This window comes from Chaetura pelagica, unplaced genomic scaffold (assembly GCF_000747805.2).
Source record: "Chaetura pelagica isolate M959 unplaced genomic scaffold, ChaPel_1.0 scaffold182, whole genome shotgun sequence".
Classification (NCBI taxonomy): domain Eukaryota; kingdom Metazoa; phylum Chordata; class Aves; order Apodiformes; family Apodidae; genus Chaetura; species Chaetura pelagica.
Genome location: NW_009952442.1, coordinates 396,406 through 416,799, shown reverse-complemented (window position 1 = coordinate 416,799; position 20,394 = coordinate 396,406). Strand labels below are relative to the sequence as shown.

General features: G+C 46.3%; 1 protein-coding gene across 1 annotated transcript in view; it reads right to left on the bottom strand.

The window, feature by feature from the left end:
* MYO5B (myosin VB) overlaps window positions 1-20,394 on the bottom strand; it is a 132,023-nt gene that overhangs the window by 40,888 nt on the left and 70,741 nt on the right. The window contains 5 exon segments of the mRNA XM_010008501.1: window positions 7,029-7,115; window positions 7,796-7,893; window positions 8,556-8,705; window positions 11,897-11,980; window positions 13,479-13,601. Coding sequence (XP_010006803.1) covers window positions 7,029-7,115; window positions 7,796-7,893; window positions 8,556-8,705; window positions 11,897-11,980; window positions 13,479-13,601 — 542 coding nt within the window.

The following is a 20,394-nucleotide window of genomic DNA, read 5'->3' as shown; positions in this document are numbered from 1 at the left end:
CATAATCGTGTCTTGCAGGGGATGAAGAACACTAAAAACTTATTAAAACTTGTTCTTTTTCTCCAGGGAACCAGGTAAAAATTGTTGAAGCCTCAAGACATTCAGCTCCTCAGCCCAACAACCCTCCAGCTCCTCAGCCCAACACTCAACTCTTCAACTCGTAAAGTAGCACTGATGGAGAAGCATGAAATAAAGGTAGGAAGTGGCTTTATTCAGAGATCTCTGACCCAAAACATCACCCTCAGAAGTTACTCTTGTCAGACTACACTGGAAAACATTCAGATCTAAACACTGTAGGATGAAAAGAAATATTTTCTCCTCTTTCTATAATCATACTTCTCCCAAGATAAAACACGTTGACAATTCCCTCTTGCTCTCAAGGCAAATTGTTGACACCCAAGCAAAGCGAATTTGACAAAGATCAAGTTTCCTGTTGTTATTTTAAGTGATTTCAATTTCTAGCCTTCACACAGGGTTTAAATTTGAAGCAATGACCCTCCTTCTTGCTGTTAATCAACCATTACAACCTTACTTGCCTGAAAATAAAACAGAATTATGGAGAAATAATCAACACTGGCTGTGATGACAACTGAGACTGATCTCATGCACTGGAAAACTAAGAATTAAAATTTCTATTACATTTCCCACAGAATAAGATTCTGTGGAAGCAGCTTTTGCCAAGCTGGCTTAAAAATCATAATTCAAATACACAGTTTATTCCCAATGCTTCAATGAAATTGCCCAGTTCCTGGGTCTGGCTTTTCAAGATGGTTATTTTATGACTAAGGAAAAGTGAAACACTCCCAAAACCCAAAGTGAGTATCAATAAGTTTCATGCAGAGCTGTTGCCACATGCAATTATCTTCTAGAAACATGACAATAAATCTGCCCTTGAAGCATCCCCACACACTGGGGAAGGTCACTCTGAAAGGCTGAAAAAGCTGTTTGCACCCTTATTGGTTGGGTTTGGTTGTTTGTTTTTTTTTTCCCTGGAGGAAGGAAAAAAAAAAAGCTGACAAGTTGCAGTGATGGAAGAGTTTTGTGTTCTTAAACATCCTGGGGGAAAAAAAATGAAACGAAAGGATCTCATCACCAGAAGCACATAAGCAGAGCCAAAGGCATTCCCTTTGGAGTCTTCAGGGTGGAGAGGTCTTCACACCAGTCAATTGTTCGCCAGAAATAGATCTTGGCTGGTCTCCAGGTGCTGTAGTGGTTTCTCCCCTCTGCCCCCAACCTCCCCAGTTACTAATTATACCATGGCAAAATGCTTCAAGTTTTTAGGACAATTGCGAGTGGAGAGGAACAAGGTCTCTCTGCAGCTCTGCTAAGACCAGCAGCAAAACCTTCAAGTCAGAGCTCCCCAAACCTCCCTGAGACCCAGAACTGCAGAGCCAGGAGCACCCACTGCACTGGGGAACAAAACTATTTGCTTAAGGAGCATAAAACTGCATTTCTCTGTTTTTTTCTGAACAAAACCACAGCAGCTTCACTGCTCCAGGGCTTTCACTGCAAGGGGACAGACAGGTGGATTTGAACCTGCAGCTGCTTTAATTAAAATGATAATACAAGACTCAACTCATGGGGTGGTTTTTAATTTTCCCTCATGCCTTCGAGATCATGACATTTAGGAGCAACTTTTTATTAAAAGATAAAACTTTTTCTTTCTTTTTATTTTATTTGTGGAGTCAATTCTACAAATGCCTTGAAGACTTCAGAGATGGGAGCCAAAGGTGGGGCTGGGTCTTCTAACAAGACCAGCAGCCCCCCATGGAAGGACCTAAATCTCCATTCACCTCTCTGCCACCTTCCCATGCTGGCAGAGGAGAAGAAACAGTGGTTTTTATTAAAGTTCTTTTTGTCTTTTTTATCTTTTTTCCTCCTTCAGGTGATGAGCTCAGCTGCTCAGGGAGATCCCCAGCACTAGCTTTTCCTATGCATGGAAGTCACTGACTGGTAGAGGTTTCCCCTGGGTCCCCATCTCATGGGGTGAAACTTTTTAGCAGGGGCTGTTGCAGCAGAACAAGGAGTGATGGTTTTAAAATAAAAGAGGGGAGATTCAGACTAGAGAGAAGGAAGATGTTTTTTATGATGAGGGTGGTGAGAGGTTGTTCAGAGAGGTGGGAGATGCCCTATCTCTGGAAACATCCAAGCTCAGGTCGGACAGGGCTCTGAGCAACCTGATCTAGGTGCAGATGTCCCTGCTCACTGCAGGAGGTTGGACTGGAAGGCCTTGAAATTCCCTTCCCACCCAAACCAGTCTGTGATTCTATGATTCCTGTCCACACATGGGAGTTGCCAACAACTGTCAGAGGCAGCCAAGACCTCCAGTTTCACATGAGATGAGGGGAACCAGCAGGCAGCTCCCCCCTCCCCAAAAACCTGGGCAAGGAGCTCCTCATGGTGTTCACCACCATGCTCAGCTGCCTCTTTGCTGAGCATATTTAGAACTCCTTTGTTGCCCACAAAAAGCCTGATGGCTCTGCTGACATGAACACAAAGCTGCTTGGCACTGAAAAGCAAAGGGTGCATTTTTAGAATCACTCGCCCTTGTCATCTTCAGGGCTTATTTATAGTTTATGTTTTCTGATTTATTTGGGCCCTAAAAACCTCTTTGGAATATTCTATCACCATCAGCAAAACCCACACCACCCATAACCTCCCCTTTTGGAAGATGCAAGACTGAAGGTTAGTGTGCTTGGGATGTGTGGGGGGGAAAGACTGCAAGAATGATTTACAACCCTTCTTTTCTTTCTCTGCAAGAAGAATCAACATTTGGGGGGGGGCTAAAATACCTATTGGCAACAACAACAAAAAAAAAGAATAAAAGGAAAATAAACTCTCCAGTGCAAGGAGCTTTCGGATGGGCAGCTTCAGGCAAGCAGGGAAGAAGTCCTCTAGGGCAACACTTGTAAAATAAATGGATTAAAAAGGGAGGGGGGGGAAAAAAAATATATATTTAAAACCTGTTTGTTCTGAAAAATGTTGGTGTTTTCTTCTCCCTCCCTCAGCCCAGATAATGAACTTGGAGCACGATGGCAGAGCCAATTCCCAGCAGGTACCTGGAAGGGAAGCCAGCAGCACTGATGCGGATGGTCTCCAGCACTCCACAAGCTCTCAGCTGCTGCACTGCTCTCCTGGGATCAAACCTGCAGTGATAGTGGGGAGAGAGATCAGCAGAGGGAGGAGGAACCCACAACATCCCTCCAAATCATCCACGAGAAGTTTTCTGTTGGGATCCTTGGCAATGTATCTCATATGGACCACAGTGCATGGGTTTTCCATGGCTTGATGGATTTTTGACCATAGCAAACCTCAGGATGACCATACACAACTCCCATGGCTTGCTTTGGGAACACCCTGCACAGATGCCCCGTGTTGCCCCTCTATGCCACAAGACATTGTGTTCTTCAAGTGGAAGGCACCTCACTACTCCCCCAGTACTGATGCCAAGAGATACTGAGACATTGTCCCCTCCCTGGAGATGTCCAAGGCCAAGCTGGACAGGGCTTTGTACAACCTGGTCTGGTGGGAGGTGTCCCTGCCCTTGCAGGGGGTTGGAACTAGATGATCTTTAAGGTCCCTTCCAACCCAAACCATTCCATGATTAGGAAGAAGTTCTTCACTGTGAGGGTGGTGAGAGCCTGGCCCAGGTTGCCCAGAGAAGCTGTGGCTGCCCCATCCCTGGCAGTGTTGAAGGGCAGGTTGGATGGGGCTTGGAGCAACCTGGGCTTGTGGGAGGTGTCTCTGCCCATGCAGGGGGGTTGGAAGTAGATGATCTGAAAGGTCCAATCCCACCCAAAGCACTCTCTGAGCTGCCAGCTCACTTACTTGAAGGGCAGCTTCTCGTCGTTGGGCTTGATGCAGCGCACGTAGTGGGGCGTGGTGGCGTTCAGAGTCTCCATGAGCAAATGCAGGGAATTGCGGAACTGAAAGACAAAGCCACTGGTTTTGAGGAGGGATGAAGGGGAACATAATCGTGTCTTGCAGGGGATGAAGAACACTAAAAACTTATTAAAACTTGTTCTTTTTCTCCAGGGAACCAGGTAAAAATTGTTGAAGCCTCAAGACATTCAGCTCCTCAGCCCAACAACCCTCCAGCTCCTCAGCCCAACACTCAACTCTTCAACTCGTAAAGTAGCACTGATGGAGAAGCATGAAATAAAGGTAGGAAGTGGCTTTATTCAGAGATCTCTGACCCAAAACATCACCCTCAGAAGTTACTCTTGTCAGACTACACTGGAAAACATTCAGATCTAAACACTGTAGGATGAAAAGAAATATTTTCTCCTCTTTCTATAATCATACTTCTCCCAAGATAAAACACGTTGACAATTCCCTCTTGCTCTCAAGGCAAATTGTTGACACCCAAGCAAAGCGAATTTGACAAAGATCAAGTTTCCTGTTGTTATTTTAAGTGATTTCAATTTCTAGCCTTCACACAGGGTTTAAATTTGAAGCAATGACCCTCCTTCTTGCTGTTAATCAACCATTACAACCTTACTTGCCTGAAAATAAAACAGAATTATGGAGAAATAATCAACACTGGCTGTGATGACAACTGAGACTGATCTCATGCACTGGAAAACTAAGAATTAAAATTTCTATTACATTTCCCACAGAATAAGATTCTGTGGAAGCAGCTTTTGCCAAGCTGGCTTAAAAATCATAATTCAAATACACAGTTTATTCCCAATGCTTCAATGAAATTGCCCAGTTCCTGGGTCTGGCTTTTCAAGATGGTTATTTTATGACTAAGGAAAAGTGAAACACTCCCAAAACCCAAAGTGAGTATCAATAAGTTTCATGCAGAGCTGTTGCCACATGCAATTATCTTCTAGAAACATGACAATAAATCTGCCCTTGAAGCATCCCCACACACTGGGGAAGGTCACTCTGAAAGGCTGAAAAAGCTGTTTGCACCCTTATTGGTTGGGTTTGGTTGTTTGTTTTTTTTTTCCCTGGAGGAAGGAAAAAAAAAAAGCTGACAAGTTGCAGTGATGGAAGAGTTTTGTGTTCTTAAACATCCTGGGGGAAAAAAAATGAAACGAAAGGATCTCATCACCAGAAGCACATAAGCAGAGCCAAAGGCATTCCCTTTGGAGTCTTCAGGGTGGAGAGGTCTTCACACCAGTCAATTGTTCGCCAGAAATAGATCTTGGCTGGTCTCCAGGTGCTGTAGTGGTTTCTCCCCTCTGCCCCCAACCTCCCCAGTTACTAATTATACCATGGCAAAATGCTTCAAGTTTTTAGGACAATTGCGAGTGGAGAGGAACAAGGTCTCTCTGCAGCTCTGCTAAGACCAGCAGCAAAACCTTCAAGTCAGAGCTCCCCAAACCTCCCTGAGACCCAGAACTGCAGAGCCAGGAGCACCCACTGCACTGGGGAACAAAACTATTTGCTTAAGGAGCATAAAACTGCATTTCTCTGTTTTTTTCTGAACAAAACCACAGCAGCTTCACTGCTCCAGGGCTTTCACTGCAAGGGGACAGACAGGTGGATTTGAACCTGCAGCTGCTTTAATTAAAATGATAATACAAGACTCAACTCATGGGGTGGTTTTTAATTTTCCCTCATGCCTTCGAGATCATGACATTTAGGAGCAACTTTTTATTAAAAGATAAAACTTTTTCTTTCTTTTTATTTTATTTGTGGAGTCAATTCTACAAATGCCTTGAAGACTTCAGAGATGGGAGCCAAAGGTGGGGCTGGGTCTTCTAACAAGACCAGCAGCCCCCCATGGAAGGACCTAAATCTCCATTCACCTCTCTGCCACCTTCCCATGCTGGCAGAGGAGAAGAAACAGTGGTTTTTATTAAAGTTCTTTTTGTCTTTTTTATCTTTTTTCCTCCTTCAGGTGATGAGCTCAGCTGCTCAGGGAGATCCCCAGCACTAGCTTTTCCTATGCATGGAAGTCACTGACTGGTAGAGGTTTCCCCTGGGTCCCCATCTCATGGGGTGAAACTTTTTAGCAGGGGCTGTTGCAGCAGAACAAGGAGTGATGGTTTTAAAATAAAAGAGGGGAGATTCAGACTAGAGAGAAGGAAGATGTTTTTTATGATGAGGGTGGTGAGAGGTTGTTCAGAGAGGTGGGAGATGCCCTATCTCTGGAAACATCCAAGCTCAGGTCGGACAGGGCTCTGAGCAACCTGATCTAGGTGCAGATGTCCCTGCTCACTGCAGGAGGTTGGACTGGAAGGCCTTGAAATTCCCTTCCCACCCAAACCAGTCTGTGATTCTATGATTCCTGTCCACACATGGGAGTTGCCAACAACTGTCAGAGGCAGCCAAGACCTCCAGTTTCACATGAGATGAGGGGAACCAGCAGGCAGCTCCCCCCTCCCCAAAAACCTGGGCAAGGAGCTCCTCATGGTGTTCACCACCATGCTCAGCTGCCTCTTTGCTGAGCATATTTAGAACTCCTTTGTTGCCCACAAAAAGCCTGATGGCTCTGCTGACATGAACACAAAGCTGCTTGGCACTGAAAAGCAAAGGGTGCATTTTTAGAATCACTCGCCCTTGTCATCTTCAGGGCTTATTTATAGTTTATGTTTTCTGATTTATTTGGGCCCTAAAAACCTCTTTGGAATATTCTATCACCATCAGCAAAAGCCACACCACCCATAACCTTCCCTTTTGGAAGATGGAAGACTGAAGGTTAGTGTGCTTGGGATGTGTGGGGGGGAAAGACTGCAAGAATGATTTACAACCCTTCTTTTCTTTCTCTGCAAGAAGAATCAACATTTGGGGGGGGGCTAAAATACCTATTGGCAACAACAACAAAAAAAAAGAATAAAAGGAAAATAAACTCTCCAGTGCAAGGAGCTTTCGGATGGGCAGCTTCAGGCAAGCAGGGAAGAAGTCCTCTAGGGCAACACTTGTAAAATAAATGGATTAAAAAGGGAGGGGGGGGAAAAAAAATATATATTTAAAACCTGTTTGTTCTGAAAAATGTTGGTGTTTTCTTCTCCCTCCCTCAGCCCAGATAATGAACTTTGAGCATGGTGGCACAGCCAATTCCCAGCAGGTACCTGGAAGGGAAGCCAGCAGCACTGATGCGGATTGTCTCCAACACTCCACAAGCTCTCAGCTGCTGCACTGCTCTCCTGGGATCAAACCTGCAGTGATAGTGGGGAGAGAGATCAGCAGAGGGAGGAGGAAATCACAACATTTCTCCAAAGCACTCACAAGAAGGTTTCTGTTGGGATCCTTGGCAGTGTATCATATGGACCACAGTGCACGGGTTTCACAGGGCTCCACGGATTTTTGACCATAGCAAACCTCAGGATGACCATACACAACTCCCATGGCTTGCTTTGGGAACACCCTGCACAGATGCCCCGTGTTGCCCCTCTATGCCACAAGACATTGTGTTCTTCAAGTGGAAGGCACCTCACTACTCCCCCAGTACTGATGCCAAGAGATACTGAGACATTGTCCCCTCCCTGGAGATGTCCAAGGCCAAGCTGGACAGGGCTTTGTACAACCTGGTCTGGTGGGAGGTGTCCCTGCCCTTGCAGGGGGTTGGAACTAGATGATCTTTAAGGTCCCTTCCAACCCAAACCATTCCATGATTAGGAAGAAGTTCTTCACTGTGAGGGTGGTGAGAGCCTGGCCCAGGTTGCCCAGAGAAGCTGTGGCTGCCCCATCCCTGGCAGTGTTGAAGGGCAGGTTGGATGGGGCTTGGAGCAACCTGGGCTTGTGGGAGGTGTCTCTGCCCATGCAGGGGGGTTGGAAGTAGATGATCTGAAAGGTCCAATCCCACCCAAAGCACTCTCTGAGCTGCCAGCTCACTTACTTGAAGGGCAGCTTCTCGTCGTTGGGCTTGATGCAGCGCACGTAGTGGGGCGTGGTGGCGTTCAGAGTCTCCATGAGCAAATGCAGGGAATTGCGGAACTGAAAGACAAAGCCACTGGTTTTGAGGAGGGATGAAGGAGTTGCACCTTGCAACCCTACCTAGCAGGTGCCACAAGACACATCAGGTGCCAGTCTCTGTATGTGACATGGCATGAACTTTCCCATCACCCAGCACATGCATGAGGAATTCAGAGAAGACACCCATGGTTTGAGGGTTTCCAGCTCAGTGAGGGCCATGAGCAGGAACAGGCAGTCAAGACTTGACCCAGTAAGGTCTTGAAAAATCTCAGAGGGTAGAGGCAGCACAACCTGTCTGGGCTTCTTTTGCATTGCTTGACTGTCCACATGGGAGAAAAAAAATGCTCATTTTCTCAAGTTGTTTAAATTTATGAGAACCACAGGCCATGGGGACGCAGTCCAGTGAATCCCAGATTGGCTTCCATTCCCCTCACACCTTATCTCAACTGCTTCCAGTCAAGACTACTTGAGCCTGCTCTTCCAGAGATGCTGGTAGAAGGTGTCCAAAATGGAACAGCCAAATGGTTCCCACAAACACAGGTCATGGGAAGGTCCTCCCTAACAGCTTTTTACTTATCACTGCTTCAGACTGAAGAAACAAGTTCTCTTCTCTAAAAAATGTCCCTGGATTCTCGTGCCCCACTCCCCTGCCATCGGCCAACCTTGCTCATGTCAGACATTACCTGGTGTCCCACTGTTTTCCTGTGCTCCTTATTGGCAGCTTTGATTACTGGTCTGGCAGAACGGACACTGATTTTGGATGTTCCCTTGCCCATGGAAGTGGTGGGTGGAGCATCCTTCTCATCTTGGAACAAGTCTGCTACCATTTGATACTAAAACAAAAGACAACTTGTGAGCACCTCTGGCCTTGCTCTTTGCTGGGTGAGCCCACACAAGTCACATTGCTCTAGTCATCTGAAGGTGACCCGAGGGCTAGAGCAGCTCTGCTGGGAGAGTTGAGGTGTTCAGCCTGGAGAAGAGAAGGCTCCAGGGAGACCTTAGAGCAGCTTCCAGTGCCTGAAGGGGCTCCAGGAAAGCTGGGGAGGGACTTGGGACAAGGGCAGGGAGGGATGGGATGAGGGGGAATGGATTAAAACTGGAAGAGAGGAGATTGAGGTGAGACATGAGGAGGAAATTCTTTGGTGTGAGGGTGGTGAGACCCTGGCCCAGGTTGCCCAGGGAAGCTGTGGCTGCCCCATCCCTGGCAGTGTTGAAGGGCAGGTTGGATGGGGCTTGGAGCAACCTGGGCTGGTGGGAGGTGTCCCTGCCCATGCAGGGGAGTTGGAACTAGATGATCTTTAAGGTCCCTTCCAACCCAAAGCATTCTATGATTTCATGCTTTTTTGCCCATCTTAAATCAGGAAGGGCAATAAAGTCCAAGCAAGCAGCATTGCCTACATAAACCATGTCAGCAGGACCACTGGCAATTCTGGTTTGTAGTTCATCAGACCATGAAATGTGCATATTAAATCAAACAGGGGAAAAAAAGTAAGATGGCCAGCTGCAAGGCTGGATGGCTGAAGTGTTGTCCAAGGCACAAAAACTCATGAACACGAGGAACTCTTGTTCCCAAGCTTCTTTAGCAGGTGCTCATCTAGCTCAGAGCACAGCAAATCCTCAAGGAACATGGCCTTCACATGAGGACACGCAGCCTGTTCCCACCACAGCCCCAAAGGCACCTTTGCTTTCCTGAATAATTAAGACACCAGCACTTCCTCACTAATTACCTGCATTTCATGATGAATGAGCAATGTGACAGCAGGACTGCCATTCCAAAGCCCTGAAAGCCCCACATTTAGCTCCTCAGATCCCTGAAGTCTGGGGGTTTGGACAAGCCAGGCAGCAACATTTCTACTTCATAAATAGGAGAACAGATGAGCTGGCAAACTGAGTTAATGTTTGTTTGGGTTTTTTTTTTTATGGGGCAGGATCTTCAAATTTTAATGAGGTTGGGGAATCTGATCACAAAAGTCACAGGAAATCTGGTCTGTTTAGAAGAGCTGTGAAATTTTCACATCTCATCTCCAGCTCTGCATCCACACTGGTTCCCACTGCAGCTGGGCTTGGATTCAAACCATCAGTTCTTAAATACAAGAAAACCACTGTCACAAGGTGGGGGTTTCACATGTCACCAAGCTGAAAGTGGTGGGCTCCAGCCTGGTGACACTGCTGAAGCCCCCTTGATGCTGTCCCATCAGCACACAGGCCACCAGCAATACCCACTCTGGAGTATCTGTGGGAGAGGACACCAACACCCCTCATCCATAGCACTCCATGTGTGACATACCCATGCAGAAAACACCAATATTAGGCAGCAGAGCCTGCACTGCCTCTTCCCTCCATCCCAAGCTCCTCCAAAAGCTGAGCTTGACTTTTATTTCCATTAAGATCCCAAGAAGAATTCAAGGCTTTATTACCACTTGATGGACATTAACAGAGCCTTGTGCCATGAAGGGTTTCTTCCTAGCCTTCTGCCCCATCCCTGGACTGACAAATATTTCCAGCCCTGATCCTGCAGGCTGTTTGCAGAGCTTGCAAGCACAGCAGCCTAAATACCACTGTGGCAAGGAAACTCTTGGCACTGAATGAGCAAATTGCTGGCAGGCTCCAGGACAGCCCCTGCTAAGAACCTGCTCCACACTCCCAGCTTTTATTTCTATCTTACCTGTTCATGACATGTCACTGTCTTGGGTGTTTGACTCCTGGAAACATGGGATGCTTGGGAAGCACATGCTTGATGCGGCAAGACACCCAACGTGGGCTTGACTTCACTAGCTTGTGCTTGACAATGTGGTGAAACCCCCAGCTGAGATTTCAGGTTTCAAAAGATCTTCAAGGCATAGTTGGGAGTGTCATGGAATAACAGACTGGTTTGGGTTGGAGGGGATCTTTGAAGGTCATCTAGTCCAAACTCCCTACAGTGAGCAGAGAAATCTGCAACTTCTGACAAGGGCATGTAGTAAGTGGACAAGAGGGGATGGATTAAAACTGGAAGAGGGGAGATTGAGGTGAGACATGAGGAGGAAATTCTTTGCTGTGAGGGTGGTGAGAGCCTGGCCCAGGTTGCCCAGGGAAGCTGTGGCTGCCCCATCCCTGGCAGTGTTGAAGGGCAGGTTGGATGGGGCTTGGAGCAACCTGGGCTGGTGGGAGGTGTCCCTGCCCATGCAGGGGGGTTGGAACTAGATGATCTTTGAGGTTCCTTCTAGCCCAAACCATTCCATGATTCCAAATCAGGTTGCTCACACCACATCCAGCCTGACCCTGCCATCAACCTCTCTGCCCACTTGCTATGAATACCAAGAGCTCTTGCTCCTGCACAAATACGTTTGACAACCATCTCAGAGGTGACCTTCCAGCTTCCTTAAAGCAGAACTGCTGTAACTGGGACCATCTGAATTAGCCCAGGATCTATTCCACAGATGCTAGAGGACAAGATGTCTCCTTCCCCATCAGCAGAATTCAAACCATCGGTGCACAATCCATAATTACTGAAGACTGGAAGGTAACATCCTACCAGCACACCCACATGCTTTCAATGAGTAATCAAATCAGTTGCCTTAATTCAAAGACCATCAACTCCCAACTGGTTTAGCTGACCAGCACTAATAAACCTCATTAGCTGATTTCTAATGTCTCACCATCTCCTTGACAGCATTAATTGCTTTCTAATTAGCAGAAAGAACTGCTGCCTTGGTGGGAGCACTTCATTAGCCATGCAGGTGCTGACAGAGAGGGTTTGAAGTCCTTGTGGTGTTTAAATTAAGTGTTCCCCCCTTGCCCTGTGTATTGCCTAAAGGGGAACAGAATCACAGAAACTCATGCTGCTTTGGGTTGGAAGAGATCTTCAAGATCATCCAGTTCCAACCCCTCTGCATGGGCAGGGACACCTCCCACCAGACCAGGCTGCTCCAAGCCCCATCCAACCTGTTCCAGTGTCTCACCACCCTCAGCAAAGAACTTCTTCACTATGAAAGCCCACACTTGTGGTTTTGGTGCCAAGGATCTCCCGACTCGCTGCTTTTACCTTGCTGGCCTTCAGGATGTTGATCTGCTCCTCATACACAGTGTCCCTGTTCTTCTCCAGAAATCCCTCACTCTGGTACTCCACCTAGCAGGAGACAAAGGAAGAAACTTAAGAGTCCAGCTGCACGGGGACAACATGCTTCATCCCACCCCAACCCAACTGTTGGAGCTCACCTGAAAAACCTGAGAGGGAGAAGCTGGGAGCGGGGGAAGAACTGGAATTAAAAGTCACTTTGTATCAAAAGAAGTGAATTCTGAATAAGAGCAAAATCCTTGCTACAAAACCAGACTGTTTCTTGGTCATTAGTGCTCTGTGGGGGACGCAACAGCACTTGGAAACCAGGGCTAAAAATGCAAAGATCATCACTCCCTCTTTGTGCTCTTTTGCTCTCTCCTCAGCTCCTTGCAAGCTGATCAATAAACCTCCAAAGATGACCTGGCTACACTTCTTAGTTTTGAAATTACAGAAGGTTCGGATGCAAAGGGAGGATTTAGAAAGGACACAAGAACATTTTATTTTGTACATGTGAAGTTAGCTGAAATAATTCAGCATGAAAATAAAAAAAAAGGGGGAAAACTTGCAAAAATTAATTGTTTCTGAAAGATCCACGTGCAAAGCATATGCCTAAGGAAAGGTGAGTATCCACTTTGGCCATAAACAGTGCTGCTGAGATCCAGGGAAACCCTGGTGAGGTGAAGCACCTGTAAGGGATCACAGCTCCTACATGTTGACTGGCCATGTATCCAGGTTGGTTTCACATTTTCCTTTATAACAAATCTGTGCTTTGGATAACTACAAGCTGATCTTCAAGGTCTCCTCTAACCAGAACAATTCATTGTGTGTATGAGTCTTATTTGCTGCTGTGATGCCTGTTGCACCAGGGTTTCAACAAAGCTGTAGACAATGGATGAGATCCTACAGCACCAGCCACTGGGGTTTACAGTCCTGCAGTTGGATTTTTCACCCTCAAAAGGGTGGGATGAGCCCAGGGTCACCTCTCACATGCTCTTCCCCACCATGCCTTGTTGAGTCTTGGAGCTCCTACTCTTCAAAAATAATTCCCTTTTCTAATATATTTTCAGAAATTGATTTTGCTGCAGCTTTGAGAAAGAGGATTTCTCTCTCCTCTAGAAAGCACAGCTCTTTGAAGCTTAGTGCAATAGTTTGGAGGCTGAAGTCATCATAGAATGGTTTGAGTTGGAAGGGACCTTCAAGATCATCCAGTTCTAACCCCCCTGCATGGGCAGGGACACCTCCCAGCAGCCCAGGTTGCTCCAAGCCCCATCCAACCTGCCCTTCAACACTACCAGGGATGGACCATCCATCCTGCTCTGGTCCTGCCCTGGCAGGGGGCTTGGAATCCATGATCTCAAGAGGTCCCTTCCAATCCCTAACCATCCTGTGATCCAAGCTGGTCTCTATCTGAGCGCACAACCAAGATAACTGCCAAGCAGGCATCACCAAAAAAGCATCATATCAGGGCTATAAACTAATTTTTCCTTCACATGGCTCTTCTTTCCCCCTCCACACCCTTCCCATTTCTGTGTTCAGTTCCCAGCACATGTAGCAGGCACCTGGTTACCTTGTCAGCAAAGTGCAGGATGATGAAGGAGGTGTTGGACATGCGAGGCTTCTGGAAGTGCTGGCTGCTGCCGTGCCGGTCGTACAGTTTCTGAGCCCAGTTCTGGTCGGTGCCTTTGGGAACCTGGACCAAAAATATGGACCAAAGAATCATGGTCAGGCATATAAAGAGACAGAGAGACATTCTGGAGTTACCCTCCAAACCTCCACCCTTCTTGTAGTCCACTTGGGCTACAAGAACACCTGAGAAACAAAGTATACCCTCCAGTTCTATCTTATTTTCATGTACATTATTGACCAACAAACTAAAATTTCATTTCCAGTGAAAAAAACTCAAATCCTGGTTCTACTCCAACAGCCAGAACAGCCCTTGCAGGAAAAAAATAATTCAAGAATTAATTTTGCACTGCACTTCACTTACATTCATTGCTCAGGCATCAATGTTACTTGTTTAATGTGATTTTTGGGGAGTTTCACAAACTGCCACTTGAGATAACAATCAAGAAATTCTATTTCATTTAAATAATAATGATAATAAAATTATTTCCAACTACTAAAATAATATTAATTTTGTTAAGAACAATCTCAGCAGGCTTGGGGTAAGGTTACTTGAAACAGGTTGCCCAGAGAAGCTGTGGCTGCCCCATCCCTGGCAATGTTGAAGGGCAGGTTGGATGGGGCTTGGAGCAACCTGGGCTGGTGGGAGGTGTCCCTGCCCATGCAGGGGGGTTGGATCTAGATGATCTTTCAGGTCCCTTCCAACCCAAACCATTTCATGACTCTATCATCAACTACCTGTGCAGCAAGGAAAGGGGCTACTTTCCACAACTCTGCAGTTTCAAGGAGGGTTTGAGCTTAACTTCCTACCCAGCACTTGCAGTTTTCCTGATACATTTCCAAAAATTGGGGTAGGGGGAGGAAACATTAAAATAATTCAATTTTATTATTTTTTAGTCCATATGTATTATTTTAGTATATCTACATATCTGTAGAACACCATGTAAAAATATACTGTAATTTCTGATATTCTAATGATGACAATTCCCATCAAGACTCATTTTTTTAAAGGATGTTTAGGTCCGTCTCTCCTCAGTGGTCAAAACCCCCAAAACCTTCCAAAAGAGGTAAGTTAAGCCCCATATTTTGTACTTGACCAGCACAACAATTTGGCCACCATGCAAAATTCTTGAAAAGCCAAAGGAAACAAGGAGCGAAGTTGTCACACTGATGGGGTTCAGTTCCATCCCCTCGTCCACCCAGCAGGGATGGGATGGAGATGGGCTGGTGGATCCTCCAACACTGCTTCTCATGACAGGACAGCAAAGGTGACACTTTGTAAACAAAAAAAATGCCTGGATTATTTATTTTAGAAAAGGAGTCACAAGAAAAACATCAGGTAGTATTTAAAATTAGATGGGACAAAGCCTAGAAACCAGAGAACAATTGTGCAGCTGTCTGGGAAAGCCCTGGATGATCCAGCAGGACTTTTCATAGACCTTTACATGAGGAGTAGGAAAGAGGGGCAGCTTGTAGACAGAAGGAATACTTGAGAAAGAGGAGGAATATTCATTTATGCTGTTCTCATACAGCCTTTGAATTCCTGGCAGCAAATCAACGGATGCCAGAAGGATTCAGGACATGGAGACGAGCAGCTCCTGGAAGAAGTGGCTGAATTAAATGCATCAGCTGCTCATGCAAACCATGTTATCCCAGAAGTGGTTGATATTTTCCAGTTTGAAGCATAGACAGTTAGGGATACACACAGAAATAATACCAGGTTGTATATAAATATTAAAAGGCATTTATTTCATGCAATTATAGATATATTTATGCAAGGTAGAGAAGTGTATTTAAGCTCTGGAGTTATATAAATGCAAATGGTTTCTTTTCACCAATTAGATTTGAGATTTATGTGTATTAAAACCATTCTCTGGAGCAATGATGAGGTCTCTCCTGCTCAGGACGGAGCTGTGGGTGCAGGGCAGGAGCATGACAGCCACCTGAGCCACAGGGAGCAGGTTTCTCCTGCACCAGCTCTCTCCCGGGCCACCCACTTGGCTCAAAAACCTGCTTATCTCAGGGCTGAAGTTCAAAGACACAGCTCCTGCTTCCCAGGAAGGGAGTCCCACCATCCCCAAACTGCTCTCTGGTTGTTCAGCCCGAGTATTTTTACCTGCCCAAGGAGCACCTGAGAGGGACCGAGCTCTGGGGATAAAAAAAGCTCACAGGACCATGATCTGAACTGTTCTAACAGCTTTTGGCATTGGCTGTTTCAAGCCCCTAAAGCCAATAAGAAAGTTATTGACTGACTATCACAGCAGAGCCAGAGTTTTTTAGGGGTGGGGAAAGAGGAAAACCAACTGTCTCACTGCCCAGACAAGGAAAACACATTTGCTCAGAGACCCAAGTTCACAGCCATGCAGAGAGACAAGCGGGCTTGAGAACTGCTTTGCTAGAAGTCACTTCCGTGTTCCTGGCACTTGCCAGAAGGACATGGAAAGGTTACAGAGCAGCTTTTGAATAGTGTTAGAAAATGCATTTGGTACCTGAACAGCATTGCAGGATGGCAATGTGCCATGAAACACAAACCAGAGCCACCAAGGAGTCCGAGAACATGAGGAAGCTTGAGGGGTTGGTTAGACAAATCCCCCTTTCAGCAACCTCAGGGTCATGTTGCTCCTCAGCAGAAAGAATTTATTGAAGATCTACAATAAATCTTGGACAACAATGCTGGGATTGACACATTAATCCTCCCAATCCTTCTGTATTTGGTCAAACCCTTTTAGATGCACTTCATGTTAAAGGAAAGTAATTAATTTTTCCATTCCCACATACAAGGCAGAAGGACAGCTTCTGGAGGCACCTACACATCCACAGCAACTTCTAGCTGTACTCCCAGGTGACACTTGGGAAGTCTGTGGAAGACATGCAGCACTCCCATGGAGCAAGCAGTTCCAGAAGGAAAAGTAGGTAACCTCATCCAGCTTTGGTACAGAAACCTGGCTGTATTTCTTAGAGAACTTCCCACTTCCTCTGAGGGTAATTTAAGTCCCCAGAGCATTGAAGTTGCTCTTCATGTGTTGCCTCTAACCACAAAGCCTTCAAAGTCTTCCTAGGAAGTTTGCTGTTCCTGCTGCCAAAGTCACTTCTTCTACAACAAGGCCAACCATACCCTAAAGCCATCCCCAACATCCAAGAAAGTCTTCCACTTGCTCTCCCAACTTCCCATGACTGGATTTTCAGAAGGCAGCCCCCCTCCTTAATGCCTGTCTCTTCTGACAAGCTCTACAGCCTAGATTATTGGCCACCATCAGCACTGGCCTTGTGGTGACTCCCTCTGCATTTCACAGCTCACCATTAGGGAGGTTGTCCTGAATCCTTCTCTCCTTTCCCCTTCAGGCTCAACAGTTTGTTTTAGAGGACTTCTACATTGTGCCTGCTGTGGTGGCCTTGGTTTCTGGCCAGGGACATTTCTGGGAATAGGACATGAACACTTGCTGTTCCTCCAGCATCTGTTTGTGCCAAAGCAAAAGCAAGAGGTTCTAACACTTCACATGTTCAGGCAGGTGACCCTTCAGTGCAGGAAATGGGTAAGAGGCCTTTGAGGACTCCAAGGTCACATAGCAGAGGGCATAAGGTCACAGTCCTATGGAAATTATAAGGCAGATCTTTAAGCCTGTCTCCTCTGCTAGGCTCTACATTGGTCTCTTTGGTCTCCTCAGCTGCTGTGCTCCTATCTCAGATTATTTCCCACTGTGGGAATCCTGGGAATCCTGTGGGCAGACCAGGGACATAACTGGAGTTTAGACCAAATGACCTCCAGAAGCCAGCTCCAACCTTAGTCATTCTACAACAGTTTCCAACTTCTAAGACCTCAAAGTTGTTTATAAACCCACCAAACCCAGACCTAAAGCCCTCTCTTTTTAGAGACACTGTTAGTTTACTGTTTGCTATCATGAGACAGGTGGAATCCTTAAAACCCCAATCTCAATTCCAGAGTTACTCTTCCATTCCTGTTTCAACCCTGTCTGGCTCCTCTTCTTCTCTAAACAGTGAGAAGACTCCCGTATGACCTTCATTAGCTGAACTGCTCCAGCACATACCCAACCACCCCCTTCCAATCTCACATTCAAGATTAAAAACATCAAATAAAACCATACTGTGAAGTGAGAACGTTAGTGACAAACCCTCTGCACTTGTGCTGAGATTTCATTATGTTCCCAGCTCCCCCTCGATGCCATTTCAAGTCCCAGAGTATATTTATCCATCCTTGGACATGCTAACGAGATGACTTGTAATTACCCTGGTGTGGTCCCACACCCCAGGTCCCCCACCCACAAGAAGCGAAACGCTGGTGATGTGGGGATGAGTTTTTCATCCAGAGACTGCTGCTGCTTTCAGTTGACAGGTTTTGCTGGAAATTTTCCTCAAGCTGGAAAAGGCTTGAAGGTTTATTATAAAAAAGCCAATTAAAGGACCCTTAATAAGGGCCTGTGATTCATGAGAACATTCCCCACTGGCAAGTAAATACTCAATTAATTGGGGTGTGTGGGGAAAGATCTTGTGTTTCATTTTTTTGGGGTCAAAAAAAACCCACAAATGTAAATGGTAAAACCAGGCAGATCAAAAGCAAAGTTGCACATATTCCTCCGGGGGATTCAATCCAATTCCAGGTCACCAGATGCTTTAGAGAGGAGCAATAGGGCCTTCTCAGCCAATATGGCAGGAGGGAAACTGTCCTGGTGGTCCTCACAACAGCCAGGAGCTGGCTCAAGATGGAAGAGCTTAAGAGTTCAGAGACCAAATGAAATGGTGCTGAATACCAAGCAAATGACCTGAGCTCCTCCTGGCTGAGATGCTATTTTAAGAGCATCACAGGATCTTCCACTTGTTCTCATTTTTAAGGAGGATTCCCAATATTGTATTCAAAAAGGGCAAAGTCCCAATGCCAAACTTCCAGCTCACAAAGACAAAAGGAGTGGCTGAAGCCCAGGAGAGGATGTGGGAGATGCAGCCCCATCACCATGCCTGGGAAGGCAGCCCTGTCACATGGAGGAGAGTTTGACAGGTCACCTTCCTTCCAGACAAGTCACACACCTCCTTAAATCCCAACAGGGATGTGAGTTTAAATAATGGATCACAAACCTTTTCCTCTAGATGCATAGAATCATAGAATCACAGAATGGTGAAGGTTGAAAGGGACCTTACAGATCATGAGGTTCCAAACTCCCTGCTATGAGCAGGGGCACCTCCCACCAGACCAGGCTGCACAAGCCCCATCCAACCTGGTCCTGAACACCTCCAGGGATGGGGCAGCCACAACCTCCCTGGACAACCTGTTCCAGTGCCTAAAAGTGACTTTCCTGCCCTTGGGCTGCTGGATCTGTCCCATACCCATGGACCCCAGAGAGCCAACAAGAACTGGTTGTGTCCTTCTCATCAGCTGGGGTGAGGCCCCTTCCCTGCTTCAGCTCTCCCACCAACCCTTCCTTCACCTTTCCCTGTACTCACCCAAAAACCCTCAAAGCCTTTGCACAAGCAGTAAGACTGACCTGGCACTGACCATATCCAGGTCTTGATGGAAACCTCTTCCCAAAGGTATGTTGATCAAACCAGCCCGAGGCTCCACATGGCAGCCACATCCAGCAGGAAGGCAGTCACCATCCCCTTCCACCAGGCTGTTCTCAGCATTAAAAAGGCTTTTTTCATTGTTGAATCTTCTCCAACTTCACATTAGGGTTTTTTTGTGTCCAAGGGTCTGAAAACCCTCCTGACTAGCACTTCCAACCACTCATGTGCAGGGCTCAAGTTTCTTTATCCTCAGCACCAGGATATTTTACAGATCTGATCTGATCATGTTCTCTCCGGTATTTCCTCATCATTGCCATGCAGACACCAGGACTGGAAGAGATAGGAGCTGTCCTACCCAGTGTAGAAGTCCGGACTTTCCACCCTACTCTTCACGCCAAAGACTTTCAACATAAGCATCACAACATCCAAAAAAATCTCCCATCTTACATTTCTTGTTTCTAGATCTATATGATAATTCAGAACTGAACAAGGAGTGAAGGAGGAGTTCAACCTTTCTTCTCCTGAAGGATTCTCACCAAGTGCTGCCTTCCTGGCATTTCTACTCAACTTTTAAGCAAGATCTAATTTAAAACTTTATGAGAGACAGGTGACAAAAGATAGCAAACTACCCTCCCAACATTACAAGCTTGGTTTGGAGAAAACCAAACCAACCAACCACAAACCCAACACTCAGAAAAGCTGAAAGACCCAATTCCCCACCCCAACAGAGGAATGCTGAAGGAATGGCTAAACAAGAAGCCTACACAACTGAAAACACTTCTACAGGTGGCTCCTGCTTCTCTATCTCAAAGGAGCAGAAGGGACATGCAATTTTGGTCATCTGCAAAACCTGAATGAAAATCTAGGCCTACCTGAAGTCAGACAGTTTTCTATCAACTTCAGCCCTTGACACTGCAATGTTAACCAAACAGGAGACCCTCCCAAACATGGTTTTTACTCCCTATCCATGTGCCACTGAGGTACAGATTCCAGCACCTAAAGTCCACACACTAAATTCAATTGACTTTACCCCAAAAAGCTGACCCAAGAGGACTCAACATTCCCTTGGGACAAAATAAGGCTTGAGGCAGGGAGGAACTCCAGCTCCCAGACGACACTGAGGAAATCCAAATTCTCAAGGAGTGACTAACCCTGAGTTCAGCTAGGCCAGAAACATGAGCTCTGGCAATACAGGGTGAGAGCGGGTACCCAAGTTGGTAGCAAACATCTGCCAAGGAGGCTCCAAATGTTCCTAAAGCAAAGGAGATGCCAACAGCCTCCCCAAGCCATGAGCACCACAGCAAAGCATGTGGAAGGAGATGTTGACCCTCTTGCAAGCTACCACA